We start from the raw sequence: 23,316 nt of genomic DNA, 5'->3' as shown, positions 1-23,316 counted from the left end.
AGGGAGAGGGGAGGAAACAAGGCCCAGCTGAAAAGCATCTGCTCAGAGGCTGAAGGTGCCTTTTTCCATGGAGTTTAAAGGGCCAGCAAAGAGTAAAGCCCATAGAGAAAGGTTTCTATGAAAAGGACAACTCATATCAAAGTACCTGCCAGGCAGACAGGGAAAAAAGTTATAGGTGCATGAAATGGTTGAGGAAAGGGGGTTTCCAGCCTGTTAAACCATCCCCACGATAAAAGCAAGGATGAAACTGTGACAAGTGGTTGGGGACAACAGCCCGATGAGGGGACAGCCGGAGAAGGGGTGGCAATCCCCCCCCAGATCACACAGCGGGTCACTCCCACACCGTGCGTGCTAAAATCACTGCAGGCACAAAGGGATGCAACTCCATTACAGTTCCTTAGCTGCAAACTGCTGAGGTGCGGAGGAGTATTATGGGATTGTACCAGCACACGCCTGCCCTCCTCTTCCTCCCAGGGAGAGACTGGGGGAGGCAGATCTGTGTCCGACTCGCTCCAGCCCCTCTAATATTCTCAAGCTAAACCCTGAACTGAATTTGATTTTTTTTTTTTTCTTCTTTTTCTTTTTTCTCAGCTGTAACTGCAACATCCTCTCCCTGAAGGTTCATCATCAGCCTCGGTGCTAATGAAAAAATGTGATAATGTTTGCCTACTTCCTGGGGGTGGTGGGAGGCACAATCTAATTAAAGGTTTGCCAGCAGCTCGAGCGCTGCAGATGGATGGTTGTTTGGGAAGTGCAAAGTATTATTATTATTATTATTATGACAAATGCTAACACTGGCTTTCATAAACAGGCAACAGAGGAGGTGAAGCAGGTGGTATAAGCATAGGCAGGGCTTGTTCTGCTGCCTACACCATCATTTCAGCCTTACATAAACGTGGCCGTGAAGGGTGGCAGCGGTAGATCCTATCTCTGCCCGAGAAATGAGTGTCTCGTGGACGAGCTGTGCTAGGGCTCTTGATGAAGGGCTTGTCTTTCTAGCTGGAGGAAGAGCCGGCTGCCAAGATATTTGGCTGCTTTGGAGGGGATGTTGTCTGGGTTCCTTCATAAGAGGAGGTTAGATGTTACTGTCGGGAAAATCAACAGCTCCTTCCTGCCTCGGATGAGCAGGTCACTTATTTCAGGAACTTGCAGCCCCCATCCTTGAGCGACACCATCCAACAACATCAGGCTGCAGTTACACAAGACAAAAACCACCCCCGAGACATCGCCCAGGGCATTACAGTCCCTTTAAAGGCAGCTGTGGCTACAAATACAGCCCAGGTCCACTCCAGCTGCATGGCCAATGGGTCCAATATATGGCCATAAATACAGCCCAGGTCCACTCCAGCTGCATGGCCAATGGGTCCAATATATGGCTGCAAATACAGCCCAGGTCCACTCCAGCTGCATGGCCAATGGGTCCAATATATGGCCATAAATACAGCCCAGGTCCACTCCAGCTGCATGGCCAATGGGTCCAATATATGGCCACAAAGACAGCCCAGGTCCACTCCAGCTGCATGGCCAATGGGTCCAATATATGGCTGCAAATACAGCCCAGGTCCACTCCAGCTGCATGGCCAATGGGTCCAATATATGGCCACAAATACAGCCCAGGTCCACTCTAGCTGCACGGCCAATGGGTCCAGTCCAAAGTTTCAAGAGACTAGCTGCGAATTCGGTTTATATGGTGAAAAACATAATCCAGGCCTACTGGTTGATATTAAGGTTGTGTTAAAAGCAATACGCTGTTTAGGACCGTCCTGGTAGATCTCTCACATAAGAAATAAATGTGAGGATGGCTTGTGATTGCACCTCGCTATATAATAAACCATCTCTGGACCACGCACCGTGCACCCAGCAACATCCATGCCCTTGTTTGGGTACCTACGCAGTTTACAAATGTGGGGTTTAGCTAAAACACAAATCCTTAATTCTCCCTTAACGAAAATCCTTAATCCTTAAATAAAAAGAAATGAACAACACCTGTATTTTCTTACTTAATCACAGGCTAAATCTCTCCTCCTTCGCTGACCTTCATACCTCGGAAAAGAACGTGCTCCAGAGTCGGAAAACAAATTAGCGAGCGCTATACTGAAAATCCGGGGATGTTTGTAGGAGCGGGGAGTTAATGAGGCAGACAGAAACTATTCCAGAGACCGGGTGCTACAGAGGGGAAAAGTGTTTTGCGACAAAGAAAACCTTGAGGTGAAAGGAGACAGTGGCTTGATTAAGAGCGGCAAAGAGAGCCGCGAAGAATTAAATCAACCCCTCTCCCACCTTCAAAAGCAAGGAGTGCTTTTAAAAACCAAGGTCAGCTTTAATCTGTGTGCCTTCGGATGGAAATAACCTCTGACTTTTGGGGGTAGCAAGGAGGAGGGTGGCTGCAAGGTGACCGCAACCTCAGCCAGCCTGGAGTATGGTCCTGCACATCCAGCACCAGCTTTGCCACCTGGTGCTGCCCTCATGTGGCTATTTCATAGGAATAGTGATGTTTGCTCTGTTTTCTAAAAGAAAATAATTCGGAGCATCACACAAGGCCTTTTTGCTCTTCAATTAAGCTGATTTCTGTGCTGCAGCACTCAAGGTAACTCGGTTTGTCACCTTGCAAATAGGGTTTTCTCTGTGTATTAGGAGGTGGCAGCCTGCAAAATGCTCTCCCCCGGTTGCGTCTCGTCGTAGCAGCAAGAGGAATTCGTGCAGTCTAGAAAAACTATTTCACTTGGCAGAAAAGAAGTATCTGCAAAACGCTCGTCGTGTTCAGCAGTTACAACTCAGGAGACTTAATTGCACGGCGTTTATCAGGTGGATTTATGGAGATGTATTGCTCCGCTGCTTAAGCCTCTCCACGCTGAGCCTGTTTGCACCTCCCGATACGCAGCCCTGCAAAATAAACCGGCTCAGCGGTGGAAATAGAGGAAAGCTGGCATTCAGGGAAAGCTAGTTAATCTTTATAGCACTGTTAATAAGCAATAAAATCCAGGCTGTAGCCCCCTTAGCCTGCAACAGGCTCTTTGCACAAGGGGAACGGGTGTTAGAAGACGAGCTTTGCCATCTCCGGGTGTCAGCACACAGTTGCCAACGCTTGGACCTGCCCGTGGCTGCTTTTCTGTTCGGTCAGGAGCACGAGCACAAAACTCAGCTGCCATCCGTCCCCGCCGTTACGCAGCAGTGAGAAGACTTCAGTGCAGAGCATCCTCCCAGCCCCAGGGTTTGAGACATGAACGGTTGGAATTCAGCTTGTGCTGGTGTTTATTTTTTATATATATTTTTTTTTTTTTTTTTTTAATCCCCGTACTCACTATTGGCACATTTTCCTCCTATCTAGGAGGTGACATTTCCAGTCACTTTTTGCAAGAAATTAGCTGGCAAAGGCAGGCTAAAAACAAAACCTATGCCTGTTTCATCTCGCTTTCCCAGCTGAGGGGTTTATTTTCAATGGAAAACTGGGACATTTTATGAATCCATGCTGCTTAGCCGTGTATCTTACAGCCCGTCAGGCTTTACAGGGCTAAGGGATGGATTTGTCTAAGCTATTATTACACTCTCTATAATTTATCAGACTTAAATTTAAGGCTATCAGCTCGGCGAGGATTTTTATTTCACATTTATTCACTCTTTCAGCCTTTAAGTGAACATGAAATCTATTAACAAACCCCCTCTTTAGTTCAAAGCTTCGGTAATGAAGTTTGTATTGTGCACAATCAAGCCATGATGTTGCAAATTTGACATAATCTCGCATTCAACGCTCTTTTACTCTTCCTCCTCGGGATGATGCCTCGGTCCGGAGGTACACGACCTCAGCCTGGAAGTTTCCCTGACTTCAATCACGGCAGGTCAAAGCCTCCAGGCGCTTGGAAAAGCCAGCTGGCCAAAGGATGCTGTCCATCGCTATGGAAACACACGTGGGAACCCATAGGACAAAGTGATCTCGTCATGTGGAATTTCTGCACTTAATTTTCTTGCCAAAAATCACTGCACACGGTGCTCGTTTCAGAGATGGCGATATTCGGGTACGGACGGAGGGCAGCTACCACCCGTGCGCTCAACGTGCTTCCCAGCAGCAGAAAGGTGGCACCTCCCTTTGGTCTTCCAAAACATAAACATTTGATTAGGTTTTTAAATTTTTTTTTCCTTCTAGAAAACAGATTCTTCATGTATTTGGAGAAGGAGATGGCACCCTCTTCACTCTTCATCAGATCCATTTAAGAAGGCGGCTTGGGAGCTTGTGTCACACTTTTGCTGCCGGACTCCGAGACCGATGTAGGGCTCTCCGCTGCCGCTCCTGCACCTCTGGATGCAGCTGTAACACACCAGCGATAAATCACCGTTAGCAAACCCCCCAAACTACTGCCACTCACCAGACCGCTCAGGGGAGCGATAATGAATATACAGAGGGGGAGAAATTATTATAAAGGTCCTAAAATGCTGGGGTTTGGGGGTTTGGAGCTTTTTTATTCTGCATAAAGTCTATTTGCTTGCATAGATTGGACTATCCCTTCCGTAGCCCATGTCTCAGCAAGCCCTGAAGCAGCTCTTAGAGGCTCATAGGCTGTAGGAGCACCCTGAAAGTGGGATAACGTCCCCTTCCCGCTCCCTTGGAAAGGCCATGCCGGGGGCTGGCGATGCCTTAGCAATCAGACAGTGCCGTTGTATCTCTAATAACTCAGCGACTGTCAACTGCTTCGAAATGCGTGCAAGGGAGGGGACAAAGTGTCAAGCGGTCCTGATAAAGCTTTGATTTCTCTATCGAATTAAAGTTTGACTTCCAGCACCCGGTGCAGAGGAAAAAAAAAGTGGTGTGAGTTCCAGAAGCAGCTTCAGGGGCTCGGTTATTTGACTTCTCCGTGTTTAATGCCCGTGCCTCTTGCTGACACTCTTTTGCATTCTGTGCACTCGACAAATAACACGCACATTCGTCACCGTGCCCTGCAACTTGCAGCAGTCAGGGGCTGCGTATTCGGCTGTGACTTTGTACTCCAGGATCGGCTGGAGTACATCTGCATCTCACTCCAGACGTCCCCATCGCTGTCTGCCCACCCCGCTCCTGCCCAAATTCATGCCCCAGCCGTACCAGTACGCGAGAGTGTAGTTTATAGCCAGGATGGCCACAGCGGCTGCCCAGTGCCAGAAGAAGCACATGGTGAGGAACATGATGTTGCTGTGGTCGTTCTCATCCCACGTCGGACCTCCCCACGGCTGGAACAGCACGACCCCGATCTGGGTGGAACAAATAACTTATTACCTTGGGGGAAAAAAATCAATGTACTGAAGCCCTCCAGCACCCCTCTGTCCCTCTCAGTTATCACCATGATCCACGTGGTGACCGAGGGACTTGAGCCCTGACCAGGATATTGGTTTTTGCTGAGACAGTGCTGGCCTCATTGAAGTCCAGCCTTGCAATCAGAGGCCACACAAAGCAGGTCTGCGCCTGCGGTCTCTCTTTTTCTGTACAATACCCAGACACGACTGTCCCCCTGCATTGCAGACTCCTAGCCATCCTTTAAAAACTCCAAATTTAATATTCTACAAGCTCGGCCCAGTTTTTAATCTCCGAATAAACCGTTTGAGTTAGCGCAGCAGACCTGGGGCTGAGAAAGAGGAGGAGAACTCACATCTCTTTTCAGCAGCCTAGTTTCAGGAGTGGTTATCTCCAGCTGATTTCTTTGCTTCTCCAGCTACTACCAAAGCAATCAGCTGGCCGTATTTTTACTCAGCCATTTTATTGCTTGGTGGGGTTTGCATCTTTCCACTAAACCAGAGGGAGTGCTGCAGGGTGCATTAGACACATTAAGCAATTAGTACTTGGTTGTTAGATACTGTAAAATGTTGCTCGCTCACTGTGAGCACTCGCTTTTGCCTTTCCCCCAGAGAAGCAACAAGCCAAGACAAACAGCTATTTCAGCAGGAGCAGTCATCAGAGATGACCTGTGATAAGTAAATTTTCATTCTGGGTTATGATCTATTTATGAAGCCAGCCTGGCAAAATTATCCTTCAGAGACGTGCGATTGATACGTGATGTACGGCTTCTTTTCCTCTTTTCCTATTGCTCTCCTGCCTCGGTGCTCTGCTCCGCAAGAGAAGGCAGAACTGACCTGCCAGAACCACGTTCCCTGGATGATGGTGAGACCGGCTCTGAACATCTCCAGGACAATGTTGTCGCGGAGGAAGACCTCCAGCATGATGCTGCAGGCCCCTGCAAAGATGGCGATGAGCAGCAGGGAGTGGATATGCTGATCCAGCACGGGGCGGTGAAGGACGTGGTAATAAAAGAGACAACCTGCCAAAATACGTACCACGCTTAGAGCAGCCTTAGCAATACCAACCGTGACCACAGAGCCCTGGTAGAGTAAATCACCTGCCCGGTTGGCAAACTGAGACAGGTCACCACGAAACAAGGGCCTCCACACAGCACCATCCCTCTAGGTCTCCTGGCATCCCATCATCCTGGAGGGATGAGACGCCCAACCTTGGGGCAGGAGGATCTGGGCGGTATGGGGACCAAAGACAGAGGACAACAGAAGGGTGGTTTTCTTCCCGTGTCGGTGCCATCATCCCTTCAGATCAGCCTCCCCTCATAGCCAGGTTCCTGCTGTGTCCTGCTTTCCTATTGCTGAACTTCACCATTTTCTTGGGAGCTGGAAATGATAGATTTCCTTTTCTTACATGCCAAACCGTGCCTGTTGAGCTGCCCCTGCTGCTGCTTCAAAACCATTGGGATGGGGAAGGGAAAATAACAAGAGATGTGCCTTCATTAAAGGGCTTTCTGTATAAGCAAGACCTTCATTTCCTAGTGTCTTTTCCCTGTGTGATCCAAGAGGGGTCTGAAATCCTGGCTCGCGACTTGCCAGACAGCCTGAAGACAAAATGATATTCATGATGTGCTGAAGCTGGAATAAGTCACTTGAATTTGCCACGTGCAATGCAAGCAGATGAGGATGATGATGTCTGCAGTGCAATTAATGGCTCTCGGGGGGAACGCGGGGCACGCAAACAGCTCTGTAGGTGTAAGATAAATGCAGCATCCACCAGCTATTTATCATAACGAGGAAACCCAGCCTCCTGCTTTGTATCGCTGTCACCCCAGAAATCGCAAACCAGGCAAAGCCAGGACCTATTGATGCCTCTATTTCCCATCTTGCTACAGACCGCCCTTCGATAATATATCACCTACAACATGTCCTGTCTTCAGGGGTGTTCAGAGTCTGGCAGACTCTGAACTGATCTCAGTCTGGCAAATTTTCGTCCCTCTCTGACTCACCCTCCAACATCCCTCCCCGAATTAAGCGCCACCTTCTACTGACCTTCAACGAACACAGCCACGGACAGCATGAGGCGATCCAGACCCCGCGGCACCACCTGGGAGAAGTAGGTGAAGACGTCCACCACCCCGGAGAGGCCGTAGAAGAGGTACATGGTGGTGTGCTGCCAGTTCATCAGCTTCACCCAGTCGTGGTTGTCCCCGCTGTAGAGGTACAAGTGTGGACCGTCCGGGACGAACTGCTCTGCCAGCATCCCTGCACGGACACGCGAGAGCATGCCGTTTCTGACGGTTTATTTGCAATGATGGTTGATGCTACTCATTGCTGCGGGGAGTTTCTGAAGCAAGAGCTGATGGTTTCGCGTTAGGGAGAAAGGACTGGACGTAAAAATCAGGCCTGCCTGTGTTAATGGTAGCTCAGCCTTGGGAAGGGGTACGAGACTTGGTCTTTTCACATCAAACTCCATTAGAGATCAAGACAAGATGACCACCAAGAACACATCCTTCCACGTCTGGACTGGTTTCTCTGGAGTAAGGGCTCCAGTATGGTCATCACTACACCCTGGGAAGTTACCAGCATAGCTAGTAAAATATAACCCTTACCTATTAGAGCAAAGATGATTTTGATTCCCCCTTCGATGGCATCCACACGCTGGAAATAATAAATCTTGTGCAATTTCTTATTTGCTTTCTGGCTGAGATACTGCAGCGGGTATTTCACAGACCACCAGAGCCCAAAGAGCAGGAAGAAGCTGCCTGGAAGCGCGTGACCCTTGAAGTTTGCCATCCTGACAACCTCCTCTGACGACAAGGCAAAGAAAAACAATGTCATTATACAACTTACACCAGTTATTTGACATAACGCTGGAAAAAATGGGATTTCCCTTTCAGGGAGGACTGGAAGAGGCTTGACCAGACACATGGGAATAGGGAAAAACACTGAGAAACCCCCCAAGGGTGAGAGGTGGGATCATCAGGGACCTCTCTGAGGTCCTTGCCCCAAGGTTAGGAAATACCCGAAAAAGCCGGAGCCCAGACTAGTTTAGCAGAGGCCCCATATCGGCTGCAATCTCTGACACACCCTAGCCTGAACTTTGCATCCCCAGGATCCCTCCCAGCAGTAGCTCCTGCTTTTCCTACCCTTCTGCAGGTACGAGCGAGAGCATCCGCTGCAGACCAGGGCAAGGTGGGCTTTTCAGGACCAGGCAGGAGAGAAAATACACAGGGAAAACAGTAAGGTCTAGGGGTAAACCTCAGTGGGTTTCTTTAGCTCCTTGAACAGCCACAGAAGTGCTGTGCTATGTCCAAAAATTTTTTAAATTCCTGGAATATTTTCAGCCCATGGAAGAGGGGGGGTGGGGGGGGGAACCACCCCACATCTATTTTGCAAAGCCAAAGCATTTTGTTACAAATAATAGCTTCAAAAATACCCCAAAAGCTGCTGGAAACAAAACATTTAGGTTCTGGCCAAAGAAACCAACTCGCTCCCTGCATCACCGCCTCCTCCCACCCCTTCTTCTTTCTCCGGAGCATCTCTAAGCCGGGATTTGCACCGCGCAGAGCCCGGGGATCCCAGCCGAGCTGCTCGAGCCTCCGTGCCCCTTTGTGCCGGAGCGCACGCGTGCATGGTTTGTAGGAGGGCTGGAGGACCCATTTCCTAGGAGAATTACAGCATTAAAACCCAGCCAGCTCCTGTTTGCCATTTGCTGGTTTGCTTAATTAGGTGGAGAAACGATTAGCTCTTTCATGTGGGCTCAAGCATATGTTCGGGGGCCTGCCTTGGCACGATCGCAGGTCGGTCGTGTCAGGCTGGTCAATTAGGATTTTTTTAATTGATAGCAAAGGCTGTGCTGCTGGTTCCCAGGGTGTTCTTCTCCATTTAGTAATGCTCCGCTCCATGATGAGCTGCGCTTAACGCTGGGCAGAAACCAGCTCTCTCGTGGCGTGGATGTTGTCCATCCACATAGCAAGGGGCTGCGTAGTTTGGCGCTGGACCTGACCTCCCCATCCCAGATGCCCACGACCCGGTTATCCTTAAACCGCCTTCCCCAGCTGCATTTTGGGCTTCAGTCCCCACTCGCTGGAAATATAAACCCAAAAATGCCCTTATTCTGCTGTTGCCTGCCTTCTGCATAAAGGAGAATTTGGGTGCGAAGTTGAATATGGCTTGCTGCTGCCAGCCTTTGAGAGGGGAGAGCGGTTGCTTTGGCTTTATTAATATCCGATTTCAGGTCGGTTTGTCCCAGGGACACCTTGTTTCGCCCCATGAAGTCCATGCCCCCGGAGCTCAGCTGGGTGCAGATACCATCTCCCAGAGGCAGCTGTCCCTGGGCAGGAAAGTCCGCCGGGTTAGGTCAGACCTGCTAAAGCCCTGTAGCCGACCTGCCTGATTTGAACTGGTTTAACCAAACCAGCTAATCCAACGCCTCGAGGTAAGCAAACATTGCCTCCTCGTGCAAACACCTCCCAGCTGCACGCAGCTCCATGCAGCAGCAGCAGACAGGGCTGATGTCCTTGCAGCTTACACCAGGCTGGTCCCGCAGTCCTGCCTTCACCAAACACCTATGAGCTATCATGGTGGGTTTCATGCAAACAAATTTAGGAGGGGATTTAATCCGAGGGTGGAAAAGCTGTGCGTGGAAATATTATTTTCGACTGTACTGGCTAGCAGCTTTGCAGGCAGCTGTCAGCAGCACTGCAAGGCTCTGCCTTATTTCACGACTTAAAAGGAGAGATTTATTGACAGGGGGTGCCTTGGGTAATTAAACATAAAATCAAAGCAAGACGCCGTTTACCAGCAATGCTAGCACAGTCCAGTGGGTTAATACAATAGCTCTTTAGTCCTTTGAAAGAGACAACCGGGCACTGAGAGCATCCACCTGTATCCCTGTGATTAAGGGAGCAGCATACCTGAGCCAGGGAGATGGCTGAAAAATCAGTATTTTCTGGGTGAGCAGCGAATCCCGTCACATACATGCAATGGTATAATATCAGGATAATGACTGAAAGCAGAACTAAACCAATCGCAGAATACCACGACAAGAAGTACTGCAGCCATATCATGCCGTATTAATGCTATGATTATAACACTACCACGGCAGTATATAGCCAAATACATAACTCCATGATCTAGCTTCAGCAGTTACATTTTAAAGGCAGACATTTAATGGGACCTGATGATTTCCCACGAGATCGATGCAGTCAGAATGGGATGACCTAAAGGAATCACTGATCAATCAAAGCAGGGAGACTTAAAGGTCACTTAAATGGAGTACGCACAACCTGGCTGGCCAGCACGTCCACCTTACAGCGCGTACATGAGATGGGGTGAGCACGGCAGGGTGACGGGAACTGTTTCGGGGTTGCTGCCGTCCGTACCTGCCCGATCGCTCGCTAGCAGGAAGCAGGGTGGCTTATCTGGGACGCGTGACCAGCAAAACTATTTCTCCTGCTTCTCTTCCTCCTCTGAAAACATGCAAAAGGTAAGTGCAGGGGAAAAAAAAAAAAACCCCAACAATTATGTTTTCAACTGTGAGCGCCCTGGAGCAAACAGCTCTCGTTTATCCCTACAGCTCCAAATGCGGCGAGACGTTGCGTGCAATTAACCACATTGGGGAAAAGAAAAAGCTGGAGGTCTGGCTGGTGTTGGGGTTGGTAGCAACAACCACCATCACGGGGCATCCCTGCAAAGCGTGACGTTGTCCCGTTCCCTCGCCGTCTGACCTGCGTGTTTGATAACGCACCCGCGTCCCTGCTGGCTTGTAATTAATGCACTTTGCCCGTGGTTTATTACAATGCTGTGCGCTGCGCCGGCTTAATGATTTACTGTTTCATCTGCTCTTATCACCTCCCGAAAGGAGCTGGTTTCTTCTCGGTTTATAGCTCATGCACCCAGCCACCCGGGGAGGTGCCGGAGCAGCAGGGAGGATGGCGAGGAGCCTGACTCAGCTTTTGCCTCCTCCTCTCGCCCTGCCGTGGCAGTCACAGATAATCTCTTTCCAGCCAAACCCTGGGCCCTTTGAGTTTTCCAAAGGTCTCATTCGCTTTACCGAGGTTCTTTTTTTTCTGTAAAGGTTTTATTAGTGCATCGATAATGTCTCAGTCAGGGCGTCACTTCCATTTTCCCCAGCTTGGAAATTACAGTCTAAAGTTCACCATTGGAAAGAGCTCACAGCCATCACCCCTGCAATTAACTTTGCCCTTCGACCTCTGCAAATCGGGCAGTTCAGACACACCAGAGCTGGTTTGCTCTCCGTGGGACCTGCCGCCTGGCTCTCGGAGCGTCTGCGGGTGACAGGGACGATGCCGGGGGAAAGGCTGACTCAGTGAAGAAGAAAAATGTGTTGGCTTGCAAAAAAAAAAAAAAAAGGCTGAGCTCAGGCTGAGCTGGGGAATGCCACTGAGGTGCATATCTGGAAATAACGAAGCTATTTCCAGCCTTCTAGAGGTGGTCTGGGTCTCCTCGTGCTGAATCAGAGACTGCAGGAGAGCATCAAACCCAGACCTACAGACCGACCTTCAGCCAAAAAAGCATCCTCCACCAGCCCGTTTCCCACCCCGCGTGCTCTCCTTGTGCACCACGTCTTCCTCTGAATACGACACAACCAACCCCACCGCCCAAATGCTCCGCCTGGGAGGCAAGCGGCAGCGCTGCAGCAGCGGGGTGACTGGAGAAGAAGACATGGAGGTGAGATACCTGTGCCTCTGCGGACAGAACGACGGCAGAGGAGACACCCGAGGGATGTCAGGAGAGGCATCGCCTACAAATATAAGCTCTCCTGGTGCCCGCTGCCTGCCTGCGCTGCCTCACTCCATTACCAGCGCTGTCTTATTCGTCTGCAGAGGCACTTCTAATCATAGCAGCGCTTCCATTAGCTCCCCTCGGAGTTGGATCCCTAATGCATTAATGTCAGACTAAAAACCCACTCCGAACCATTTCATCCCATTATCGGCGGTTTTTCTTCTGTCCCTGCCTCCATCTGCACCGGGGAGCGTTAACGGTGACACCGAGCAATCATGTTATTTGTTACTAATACTCGCGAGCCCAGCCGCATCTGCAAAACCATGAAAGCAACTTTTCTGCCTCTAAAGGGTCCTTAGGGGTTTTAGTCTTAGGTTAAAAATTATCATCATCATTGGAAACTATTAGGCTCAATTGCTGGGGAGTATCTGAAGGACCATCAGGTACTGCAGGAGCTTGTACAGCGGCTGCTGATAGACACACGAGATAGACCGAACTAATCCTAAAACAAAGTCCTGCTGCGATGGGAAAATTCAACCTGGAAGTTCAAACCGGGATGAAAGCTTCAAATTTGGGATGCTGGACCTGAGGTCTATTTAATAGACACAGTGGACCCACCTGAGAAGAGACACTGGAGGAGAGAGAGACGGAAAAGCTGGTGATGGAGAGGTTATATTGCTCTCTGCCTGCTACTGCTCTTCCTTACGCTGCCTCTTTTTGCCGTCTGTTTTGTAAGTCCCTGCTTTGGACTCTCCATCCCTACCCCTGCGCTGAGCCCCACCATCAGGGAAGCAGCAAGAAGCAGCTCCAAGTTACAGCCCAGCAGAGAAAGCTGTGAAATGAAACAAATTAGCCAAAGCCATCTTAATTACAGGGGCTCGGAGCAGGCGCTTCATCATCCTTTTGCTTCTCTTCACGACCTGCATTTGTTTATTTGTGGTTTTAAGGCAACGAGGTCTGACTTTAAAAATGATCTGTTTTGGGAAATGCGCGTTACCATCTTAAAAGCCTTTTTTTTTCGCCTCTGCGCGATGCCTAAGAAATTAAAGTGCTTTCTAAAGGTGGTGGTTGCCATGGGACTGGGTGAGCCAAGGTCTGTGCACCGCACTGCCTCTCCAGCTCCGCGATGTGCGAGGATGGCATAGCCTTGACTCCCCCAACCCCTACTATCTCACAAGTACCGGCACAAAACAGTGACTCAAAACCCGCATTACCACCCCCAGCAGTGCTGCAGAAATCGGTATTTTCCAAAGATGAGATGATTGCTCATCCTAAAATTGTCCCGACTGCCCCTCAATGCAGTCAGGACAATCGCATTGAGATTAAGTGCTCCTCCCAGCTGCCTTTGACATCCCTCAAAGAAAACTGTCCAAGACAAGCTACTCAAAAACCGTCTCCATTGCAATACATCCCAGATAGATCGAGTTATTCGCCTTAAACACATACACCTAAGCCTGTTGAGTAATGCAGATGCACCTCAATTTATCAGATAGCTGTGGCTGCCCGACACAAACCTCTGCGAGCGCCCCGTGCCTTGGCAATAGCACCTTGTGCTGCAAAAGCAAGATGTTATTAGTTTTTTAGCTACCAGCAGGTAGGAAGAAGGAAGAAACCCTTCCCCGGCAGAGCCCGGCTAAGGGAGGAGCACCATCCCTTGAGCAGGGCAGTTCCCTGGGGTCTGGTTTTCCTCCTAATCCGCACATTTTTGGGCACTAAGAGACTTTTCTGGGCAATTCTGCGGGGAGAGGAGGGTGGGGAGAGAGTTTCTGGTTGAGCGCACGCAGGAGTGATTTCGGTCTAGCTGTTAGGCAGAGCTTTTGCGTTTAATTCGGCTGGGAGCGGAGCTGGGAGCCGGCGAGGGCTTCCTGCAGGCAGCCCAGCAAGGAGCTCGGGGGGCTTTTTGGGGAACCGCTTGCCCCCAGATTGCCCCGCTCTTGCCTCTGCCCGCTGTCGGGCCCCATATATCATGTTTATTTTTCAACTTCCTCCTTGGAAAATGTTGCTGCCTGTTTGCCGGGCTGCCCCATCACGTCCCACTGCCCCAGCCCAGCCTGGCAGGGACTGCAGCAAACCCTCTTCTGCCCCGTCCTGCCGGGACCCCGGGGCGGTGGGACACCCCGATGGGTTGAGGAGGGCAGAGCCCATCCCCCCATGTCCCCCAAACTTTGCTTTCCCAAGGGGAGCTCGCCCACCCTCACCCCTCTCCTCCCTCCCTATGGGGCTGGTTCGGATGCCAAATTTAGGGGTCCCCCCCATCCCTACCCACCCAAAGGGTGGGCAGGTGGGCTCCCTTCCCCTCCCAGCTATGAGAGGTGAGTCCCATGGTTCGGGGTGACTTTCCACCCTCCTCCCCAGCCCTTTCCCAACACGAAGCCCCCTCCCCACGCCAGCCCCAGCCAGCGGAGCCTTACCTGTCCCGGTGATCCCGCCGCCGCACCTGCGCCCAGGTGAGCCGTGCTCCTCCCCTGCCTCCTCCCTGCCAGCCCCAGGTACTCCCAGCCTCTCCCAAACCCCGGCCGGAGGGGAGAGATGACCCAGGACACGTTAAAAAACCCCAAGCAAATAAAAACCACCCACCCCTGGGCATACCAGGTGCTTTAATTTGCAGGTTTTGCCCCCAGATCTCATCTGCGACTTCCAGACTTGAAAAACTGGCTGTCTCAAGGCTTCCCCCCCCCCCCCCCCCCCCAGTCTTTATTTTCTCACATTTCATCGCAATGATTAAATGGCTTGCTGTTGGACTCCCCCATCACCCCGTCGTGTGGGCAGGGGGGGCTGCCTGGGGCATTACCCCCCACCCCAGGTCCCGCACCCCTCGGCGCAGCCCCGGCCACGAAACACTGCAGAACGGATTAATTTCTTTGAAGCACTTCATTTTCCATGCTTCCCAGGTCGTGATGGATGCTCCTCCGGGGATCCCCGCTCATAACCCATATTTCAACTCCGAATGCAATTTTCTGACCAGGCCTCCTATAAAATGTAGTTTACTCTTAATAATACTTTCCACTTTCATCTCCAGCCCTGCAAGTGCTTTACAAATGTTAAATAATTAACCCCCACGACGCCCTTGGGAGAGAGGTAAGCGTTATTATCGATATTTGTAAGAGAAGCACTGACAGAGCCTTCTGTGCAATAGCCCTGGGTTTAACTCGCTTTTACGGAGCAGCACAGGTACTTACATCACTGAGAGCAAATACACCTGCCGTGGGGAATTTGCAGTAAGAAAGCCGAATTTTAATGTTTTAAATATATCCACCCTGTTTTATAAATGACTTCATGGTTAGAAGCACTGTCTGGCAATCCCCTGTCTTTTTTATTTTTATTATTCTTTTGATTTATTAAACTCAAATCTATTCCCTCGCCCCTGTCCCGTGATGTTGTTTAAACAGGTGACTTCTTGTAAAAATAATGATCCAGTAATTCATCCTTTCTCACCGCTCGGAGAGGTGAGCGCTGCTGGAAGGGAGGAAGCATCCCGCAGGCATCCTCTCGCTGCTGATTTTATCGGCGGTGGGGTTGGATGCCCAAACCGTGCGTGTTTTTCCAGGTGGGGCGATTCAAATTTTCCAGAGGCAAAAGCCAAGCTGCAGGCATTTCTTTTCTCTAGTTAGGCAGCACCTCCATTAAAGTGTTTCATGAATGCCCTAGGAGCCTGCTGCCATTTTAATCCGTGTCCCGCAAGCCCTGGAATAAATGAGAATAAATCGGCATGCTGCAGGCACATTGGGAGGCTTTATCCCCCAAAAACCCCTACACCTGAAACTGAGGTTGAGAAATAAATGGGAGGAAAATAAGTGGTGAGATGGAGGGCCTGGAAACATGAAGAATTATTTAGTTGGGGAGTTGCTGCCCTCTCTGTGCCAGCTCATAAAAAAAACAGGGGATGTCCAAAAATGCAAATGAGGCACCAAAAATGCCATGGAAAAATCTTGGTCATTAGCGATGAAGTTGCTGGACCTGGTACATAAATCCCACAGCTCCTCTCATCTTGAAAGGCTGAGTTTAGCTAAAACGAAACCTGTAGCTAAACCTGACTCTGAAATGGAAATTTGCCCCTGCCAAACACTCTGCTACGTCCTGTTGGCGTTTCTTGGCTACCAGGAAATTTGCACCGTCAAATATTTGCCGAGCGAAACCACGGGGTGTGTGTGGGGGGTGGATCTTACTATAAGGAAACAAACAGCTTCTCTGTGGGTAAAGACCATCCCTGAGCTGGAGGATAAAGAGAATCTGACCTCAGCAAAACTTCTCATTTCCACGTGGTCCAGAGCAACCATTTTGCAATAAAACACATTAAAAAAAAAAAAGTAACCTCTAATTTATAGCGATATTTTCACTGGGGCTCAGCCACCCCTTAAAACGCTCGTAGTTCCTTAAACGGCCTTGAAACCACACGTAAAGACTGTAATTCATCTAACCTATGTCCAGATTTTGGCCTCTCACCAGCCACGGGCACTGGGCTACCACTGGAGGTGGGAGTCCTGGTCACCACACTGCACCGCTCACCCAGCCGAAAAAACCCAGGGCTCAGGTCCTGATCAGCAGCTTTTCCAAAGCTTGTTGCCTTCACGTGAAATCAGTCCTGGAAAAAAAATCACAATTTCTCTTCTAGGGATTTTTGAGGCATCGGGAAACTGTTTGTGTCCTGCTCATCTCTAATCGTCCACCTCCTGATGTCTATTTTCTCCCTGCCTATCCCACGCGGAATTGCAACCCCTAAACATATCCATAGGACCTCTGACAGCAAACAGCAGCTTTACACCGACATGCAAATCTGCAGGGAGTGACCGGGAAAGCAGGAGTTTGCTGCTCTCAGAAACATCTCAGGATGCTCTCTGGGAAGAAATTACGCTCTTTGGTACCTGGAGTCTCCAAGGACGCAGTGTTAGATACAGGCTGGAGCATGCAGTAGGAAGAGGAGGGAGCGATGCATAAATTGGCTCGGGAAGAGCTCAGAATTAATTGCTTGGAGAAATGGGGGAAATGATGGAGTGTCAGAGCCAGGAAATTAGTTCCCCTCATTTTCATGTGCTGGCAGAGGGGACGGGTGAAAGAGTCATCTGCCGTGTAGACACGCAGCCGGACAGATGAGCTGCACAGGTTGCCTGCAATTTTAGGGTGCAGGAAAATTAGAAAGCAAGCCGGAGAGCTGCCTGGCACACTCGCCCAGACACAGATCTTTATGCGGTCCCTCGCTGGGATATCGATGTGTTTTCCAACCAAGATAATTACACCTTGTTTTCCTTCCCCCCCCGCTCCTGCACCCATGCATGGGTGCATACGAAACCTGCCTAAATGAGCGGGTGCTGTGCAACGGCAATATATCTGCAGGAAAATGGTTGCATATCTACATCTTCCCATTTTTAAACAAGCCACCTGCACCAGCTCTGTCCCATCAGCTTTCCTGGCACCCAGGGAAGGATCCCTTCAAAGCATCCTCCCATCTCGGCGTTGTTTGTCAGCTGAGCACTTACCCATCACATGCAACCCAGGTTTGCGGCGATGCCGAAGTACCTTGCAACAGGGGAAGGGGCAGAGACCTGCAGCTGCCTCCAAACTACCATCAGCACAATTTCCTTTAATTTGGGCAGCTTTAGTCCCCACGCAGGGTGCGATGGGGAGTGAAAAGAGGCCCGGGGAGGTGCAAACTGGGAATTAGCAAAGGAGATGGCGAGGGACTCGGTGAACTCTGCTCGCAACGTGACCTAATTCTTGCAAACGCCCTGTTCCCTCGCAAAGATGTCTAGGAATGAGTTTGCCAGATGGCAAAAGGAAAAGGTGAATAAATCTGATACGGCACATCTGCAGCTGCAGAGAGCAAACAGCATCCGTGCACGGCCGGACCGAAAAGCAATTGCTTTGGGGCAGAGCTTGGCAAAGAAAGCAGACACAAGCAAAGAAAAAACCCAAAGGTTTCTATTCAGCCCCCCCTGTGAACAGATCTGAGACCCTGGCTGGGTAAAAACAGGCGAGAGGGGACTGGAATTAAATAAAAGCGGGGAGAGCTCAGCCACGACGTGATTCAAACTGCATCAGTCCCAGCTGGATGCCAGCACTGCAGCGTGCTTGGATCAGGCAAAAGCGTTAATAAGGGACAGGAGATCATTAAAAAGAAAATTGTGTAACCAGATAAAAGAAATGTAAGAGAAAGCAAAGGCGGAGAGCAAGAAAACAATGAAAGGCAACAGAAAGGGAGATACAGGGAGAGGTGATAAAGGCTAAAGGTTAAAGGGATTGCACCGAAAAGGGGGCACAAAGTGGGCAAAACTCCGTAAAAAAATAACTCACAGCTGATGTGGAGCAAAAAAAAGCAGGTAGGCAAGGAAATGTTCCATGAACCCACCTCCGTCCCCGCATCGGAGAGGGGGTGACAGCCCCAAGACAGAGAGCCGGTGGGGGGCCGGGCAGCCCCTGCCCTGCCCGCAGATTCCTCAGAGCTGTGCCATTAATATCACCCCCGGGAGCCAGGCAAAATTAAATCTTCAAATCCTGGGAGCTGCCCCTTTTTATTTCGGCAAGGATCATTCTTTGCACAACTGCAGCGCTTCTCGGCTAAATAAATGGCCATTTTTTTTCCCCAGGCCTTTTTAAAGGGAGCTGGTGCAGGCAGAGGAAGGGCACAGAAAAAAAACCAAAAAACCCAAAAAACAACAACAACAAAAAAACCAAAAAACCCCCCAAACTTCCCAGAGGTTTGATTTTTTTGTTGTTTGTTTTTTTTTTTCCCCCTCTCCTTCAAGCTGCCATTCAGCAGTGAGCAGAGCAAGGGCACATCTCGGTGGCAGAGGGAGGAATGTCACCTCCCCAGCCCCTTGCTGTTCATTCCCATGTCACCTATTAAAACAGGTGGCATTTATTTGGGGATTCGTTGATCTTCAACATCTGGCGCTGGAAGAAACGTCGCTGACTGACGGTGAGGTTTTTGGGGACATGAAGCTGCGAGGGACGGGCAGGAGCGGAGGTGGTGGGTAGTTTCATCGGAAAAGAGAGAGGGAAAATTAGTTCGTCATCTTGACACGTTAACACTGAACTCTTTGCTTTTTAAATTAGCTTTGGGAAGTGTCATTGTTAATACCGATATTTACTTTTTCTTCTTCCCCATCTTTATTCTCAGTTACCATTTTTACCCGCTCTTCTCCTCCTCCCCAGCACTGTAGCTCCAACTCTCTTTCCTGAGCAAGCATTTATAACTTCTGCTAATTTTCAGCATCCCCATCAATCCTAAAAGTTGCGTTTCCTCAAAACCCATACCCAGGGACAAGAGCGAATTCAAACCCCGATATTTATTGACCTTTAGCGATAGAAATACAGCCCCGATGTGCTACAAACCAGCATCTCCCCAAGCTCTGCAGAGGCGACCTTGGGCGGCGAAGCATTTCAGCCTGCCCTGCAAATCCATGCCCACGAAGGAGGATGCTTTGGGAGGGGCTGTGGGAAGCGGGTGCTGGCTTTTTGGGGAGCAGCCTTCACACCTGAGAGCTTGCACAAGGGATTTGTGGTGTTAAATGGGAGAAGAGAGGGCAGTTAGGGATGGTCCTTGTGGATGCAGGGACAAGGGATGCAGGGATGCGGGATGCTGCTGCTGTCCCAGTCTTGGGGACCAGTTGCCACGCAGCGTGGCCAGACATGTCTCGGGTGTGCAGAAATGAACCCCAGCAAAATTTGGGAACACTAGGTGGTGCTGAGGGCTCGCAGAAAGGCTCCCGCACCGCCGCCGAGGGATGCTCAGGGGTGCGAGGGTGCAGGCCTGGGGGACCGAGGGCTGCATCCCTATTTTGGGCTTGGCTTTCCACTCGTGGAGCCCAGCTCCCAGCCAGCCCCACGCTGCCGGCGAGAAGCTCCTTGTGTCGCTTTGTCACAGCCCTCCCTCCGCTAAAGGCACTTTGCAGCAGCTGGGCTGCGGCAGTGGTTTTAGGAAGACCAGCTCTAACCTGGTCCCTTCCCCTCCTTTTCTAGGGTTGTACCGAACATCGCTTCCCTGTTTTACCAACGGGGAAACTGAGGCACAAGGCGAGGCATTACCCGGGGCAGTTTCCATCCCTACCCGCTGTCCCAACCCACCCGGCAGCATCGCTTTTCCAGCGAGGAGGTAGCATTGCCTTTGGGTGAGCCCTAAAGCAAATGCCAAGAGGTTCAAACCATCCCTAAAAAAACAAGGATTGCAGCAAAGCACCCGTTTTCAGCACCGATCTCTTTTGTGCTGCGGCTTTTGCACATGTAGACAAGTTTTCCAGCACCCTTAGCCACCCCTCTGAGAAACGAGGGGGCTGCTAATTAGGGTGAAACCCACCCAGGGCTGCCCCCCCTCTCCCCCAGCCCCCTTCGCCCACCATCACCCATTCCTCCCTGCCGCCCGCGGGCTCCGGTTACGCCATGGGTCCGTAAACAGCGTCTAAAATAATTGCGCAGTTGTCACCGTTGGGCAGGGGAAGGGAGGGGGGACTATTTTAAAACGCCCGGCTTAGCCCAAAGGGCCGAGGGGATTGTGGCACGGCCCAGCTGTCCCCGCCGAGCGCGGGCGGGCGCTTCAAAGTACCAGGCGGGATGCCTCAGCGCCAGCCTGTCCTCGCCGTTTCGGCTGGGGAAGGGAGCCAAGCTGGCCGGGGACGAGCTAATGGTGTTTTGACGTGTTGTTTCAAGAGCAATTGCTGGAGCTTGGGAGACACGGGGAGCAGCTGGAAGGGACCCGGGGGTGATGGAGGGAGGATGGGTGAAGGGTGGGGGGGATACAAGGGAGGTTGGGAGAGGGATGCAGCCATGGCGAGGTTGCACATCCTATTCGACTTTAGAAATTGGGGGAAAACCCCAAAGCAGAGGGATGCTGCAGTGCCTCTGCTCAGGTGCTGCAGGCCCTGGACAAGGGGCAGACAGACAGGAGCCCGAAGGGAAGCGGATCTTACTGTAGCTTTTCTCCTTGCCCCGTACCACTTCGGACGGCAGCGCAGCCAGGATCTCCTCTTGCCAGGGCAAAACTCAGAGTCTGGAGGAAAAGGGAAACATATCTCCTAATCCCACGGGACTACCAAGCTTTGACCATGGCTTGGTCATCAAGGGAGGGCTTCCCCATAGCTCCAGGCCAAAAGATAATACTTTTAATGCTGCCTATATTGTAAGAGCTGGTGATTAAAGCATTATTGGTGCTTGTCAGCCCTAAGCAAAACCCAGCCAGTCATTCCCTTTGGTTAGCGTGAGGCTGGACGGCCAGGCGAAGACAGGGATGCTGTCTTCATCTTGGCCTCTTGCTTGTACTCCTGCTCTGCCTGCAAGCGAGCAGGATTGCCCTCCCTCCTGACAGTCACCTATTGCTGAGCCTGGTGAAAAAAGGATGCTCAGCTGGGACGACTCTTCCAGGCTTTCCCCTTTATTTGGCATCATTTCTCCGCAAGCCACTAAAGCACGCTGCCTGTACGCTTCCCACATTTAGATTTCTAGGGGTTGTGTATCCATCCCGGTGACCTTCCTGTCCCCTATGCGGTCCTGCTGCCTTGGCCATCGGGGTGAATTTACCCCCTGAGTCAACTACCCCAGGAGATGAACTGCCTAATAAATGATAGACTCACTTGTCCCTATGCTTCTTGTTCCTCCAAAGAACCCTCCTCTCCCTTTCCCAGAAAAAACTGGGCACTAATTAGCCTTGAACTTTGATTTTTTGGGGAAAAAAACCCCATAATTACCATGCTGATCAATTGGGCATTGCTACTTTTCACAGCTCTCATTCATCGCTCACCTCTTGCCTGAGCGAGGCAGGGGTTACACATAAGGACTGAGTCTGCTCCTCCTCCGCCGCCATATGAATTAAGGAAAGCGCGATTAAGGAAAGCGGTATTTCATCGCACCCTCTCCTGCAGTGCAGACGCCCATCCGTCTCACACCTCAGCCCCATCAGATCTACCCGCCCGGCTGGGCCGAGCCATGCACAGGCAGACGTGTAGGATGCTTTCAGCCTTGCACTCAGTAGGAACGACTTCCCGAAAGCCATCTCTCCTCCTTCCATGAATAATCAACTATTTAAGGTCTCACGTAAAGACGGTCAAGGGTTTTCCCGCATGTCCTGTACAACAGCCATATCCGGATAACCATGATCTGTTATCCTGACCTTTTGGTTAAGTGGGAGGAGGTTGGCAAACTGAAACGTGGCTTTACCTGAAGTGAGGAGAAACCATTTAGGAATTGCACGCCCGTCTCGGAGAGGCCGAAGGCTCAGACCCCTCGCAAGGTGAACCCAGAGCGATTCCCAATGCCAGGCAAGAGCCATCTTTCAGCAGCTGCAAGCCATTTATTAGATGGGTTTGAACACTTCTGCAAAAGCCGAGCCTGAGGGTCGGAGGTGGAGGGGGCAGACAAATGTGAGAAAAAAAAAAAAAATTGTGTTAATTACCAGTCCATTTGTATGACGCGAAGCTGCCCCAGTCCGTCATCTCGTCCCCCCGAGCCGTGGTTTGTCGGGTCTTGGGCTTTCATGCCGGGGTCCCAGTGGGACCCATGTTTCTCCGCATTGCTATAGGGACAGCAGCTGCAGCTAACTTCTCCCGTTAGAAGGGACCGCCGGCGCTCCAGAAGCCATTTCAAGAGCATTTGTCGCAACAGCTTCTGCTAATCTCTCTTTCATTTGTAATTATTTTCTCGCCCAGGCGCTCTGACACTGGAGCCTGCCCCTGCAAGCCGCACGGGAGCATCGTCGGCCGCGCTTGGGGATGTCGTGGCGAGATAAAAAAGGATGCGGGGGCGGGAGTGGAGACGGTCTTGCAAGGAGAGGATGGTGGGCTTCAAACAGGCTGGGGCTCCTCCGAAGGCGATTGAAGTATGCCGAGGGATGGAGCCGGCAGCCTTTGAGGCAGCCCGCGCCATCTCGGCCAAGAATAATTGAACAAATAGTTTATCTGGCGAACCAACAGCTGTAGGGAACAGGCGATTTCCAGAGGATTAGGGGAGAGCTGTGAAAGGGAGCTCCCACGGGAAGCCTAAAACCCTCATCGTGAATTCAACCAGCCAAGAACACATGTTGGAGCCTTTGACTTACTTTTTAAGCAACTTTTTCTCCCCCCACCCCCTTTTTTTCCAAACTACTCCACAAACCCAAAAGTTTTAGCTGTTGAAGCACAAGGCAGGAAAACAGGGTCCATGGGGGAGAGGTGAATTATTTAGTGGCAGTTGATTTCTAAATGGGGTTTTCCTATTTTATTTTGATCTAATCCTGCCAGTATTATTGTAACTTTTTTCCCCAGCGTTTCCATTTATTGGGTTTTAAGTTCATAGCCGTCACCAGCAAGGCAAGGAAGCAAGAGAGATGACTTGCAAAGTCATCTTTGCATG

General features: G+C 50.7%; 1 protein-coding gene across 1 annotated transcript; it reads right to left on the bottom strand.

Moving 5' to 3' along the window:
* Positions 1-4,185: 4,185 nt before the first annotated feature.
* LOC140661854 (transmembrane protein 45B-like) lies at positions 4,186-22,851 on the bottom strand. Its single transcript, XM_072884640.1, is given in 10 exon segments — positions 4,186-4,303; positions 5,075-5,220; positions 6,097-6,281; positions 7,306-7,518; positions 7,866-8,063; positions 16,034-16,037; positions 20,904-20,983; positions 22,147-22,174; positions 22,176-22,317; positions 22,631-22,851. Coding segments are annotated over 10 exon segments (1,335 nt in total).
* Between the last annotated feature and the right edge of the window lie 465 nt (positions 22,852-23,316).

Source organism: Ciconia boyciana, chromosome 20, assembly GCF_034638445.1.
Source record: "Ciconia boyciana chromosome 20, ASM3463844v1, whole genome shotgun sequence".
In the NCBI taxonomy this organism is placed as follows: Eukaryota; Metazoa; Chordata; class Aves; order Ciconiiformes; family Ciconiidae; genus Ciconia; species Ciconia boyciana.
The sequence above is the reverse complement of the archived record's forward strand: the minus strand, read 5'-3'. Positions and strand labels throughout refer to the sequence as shown.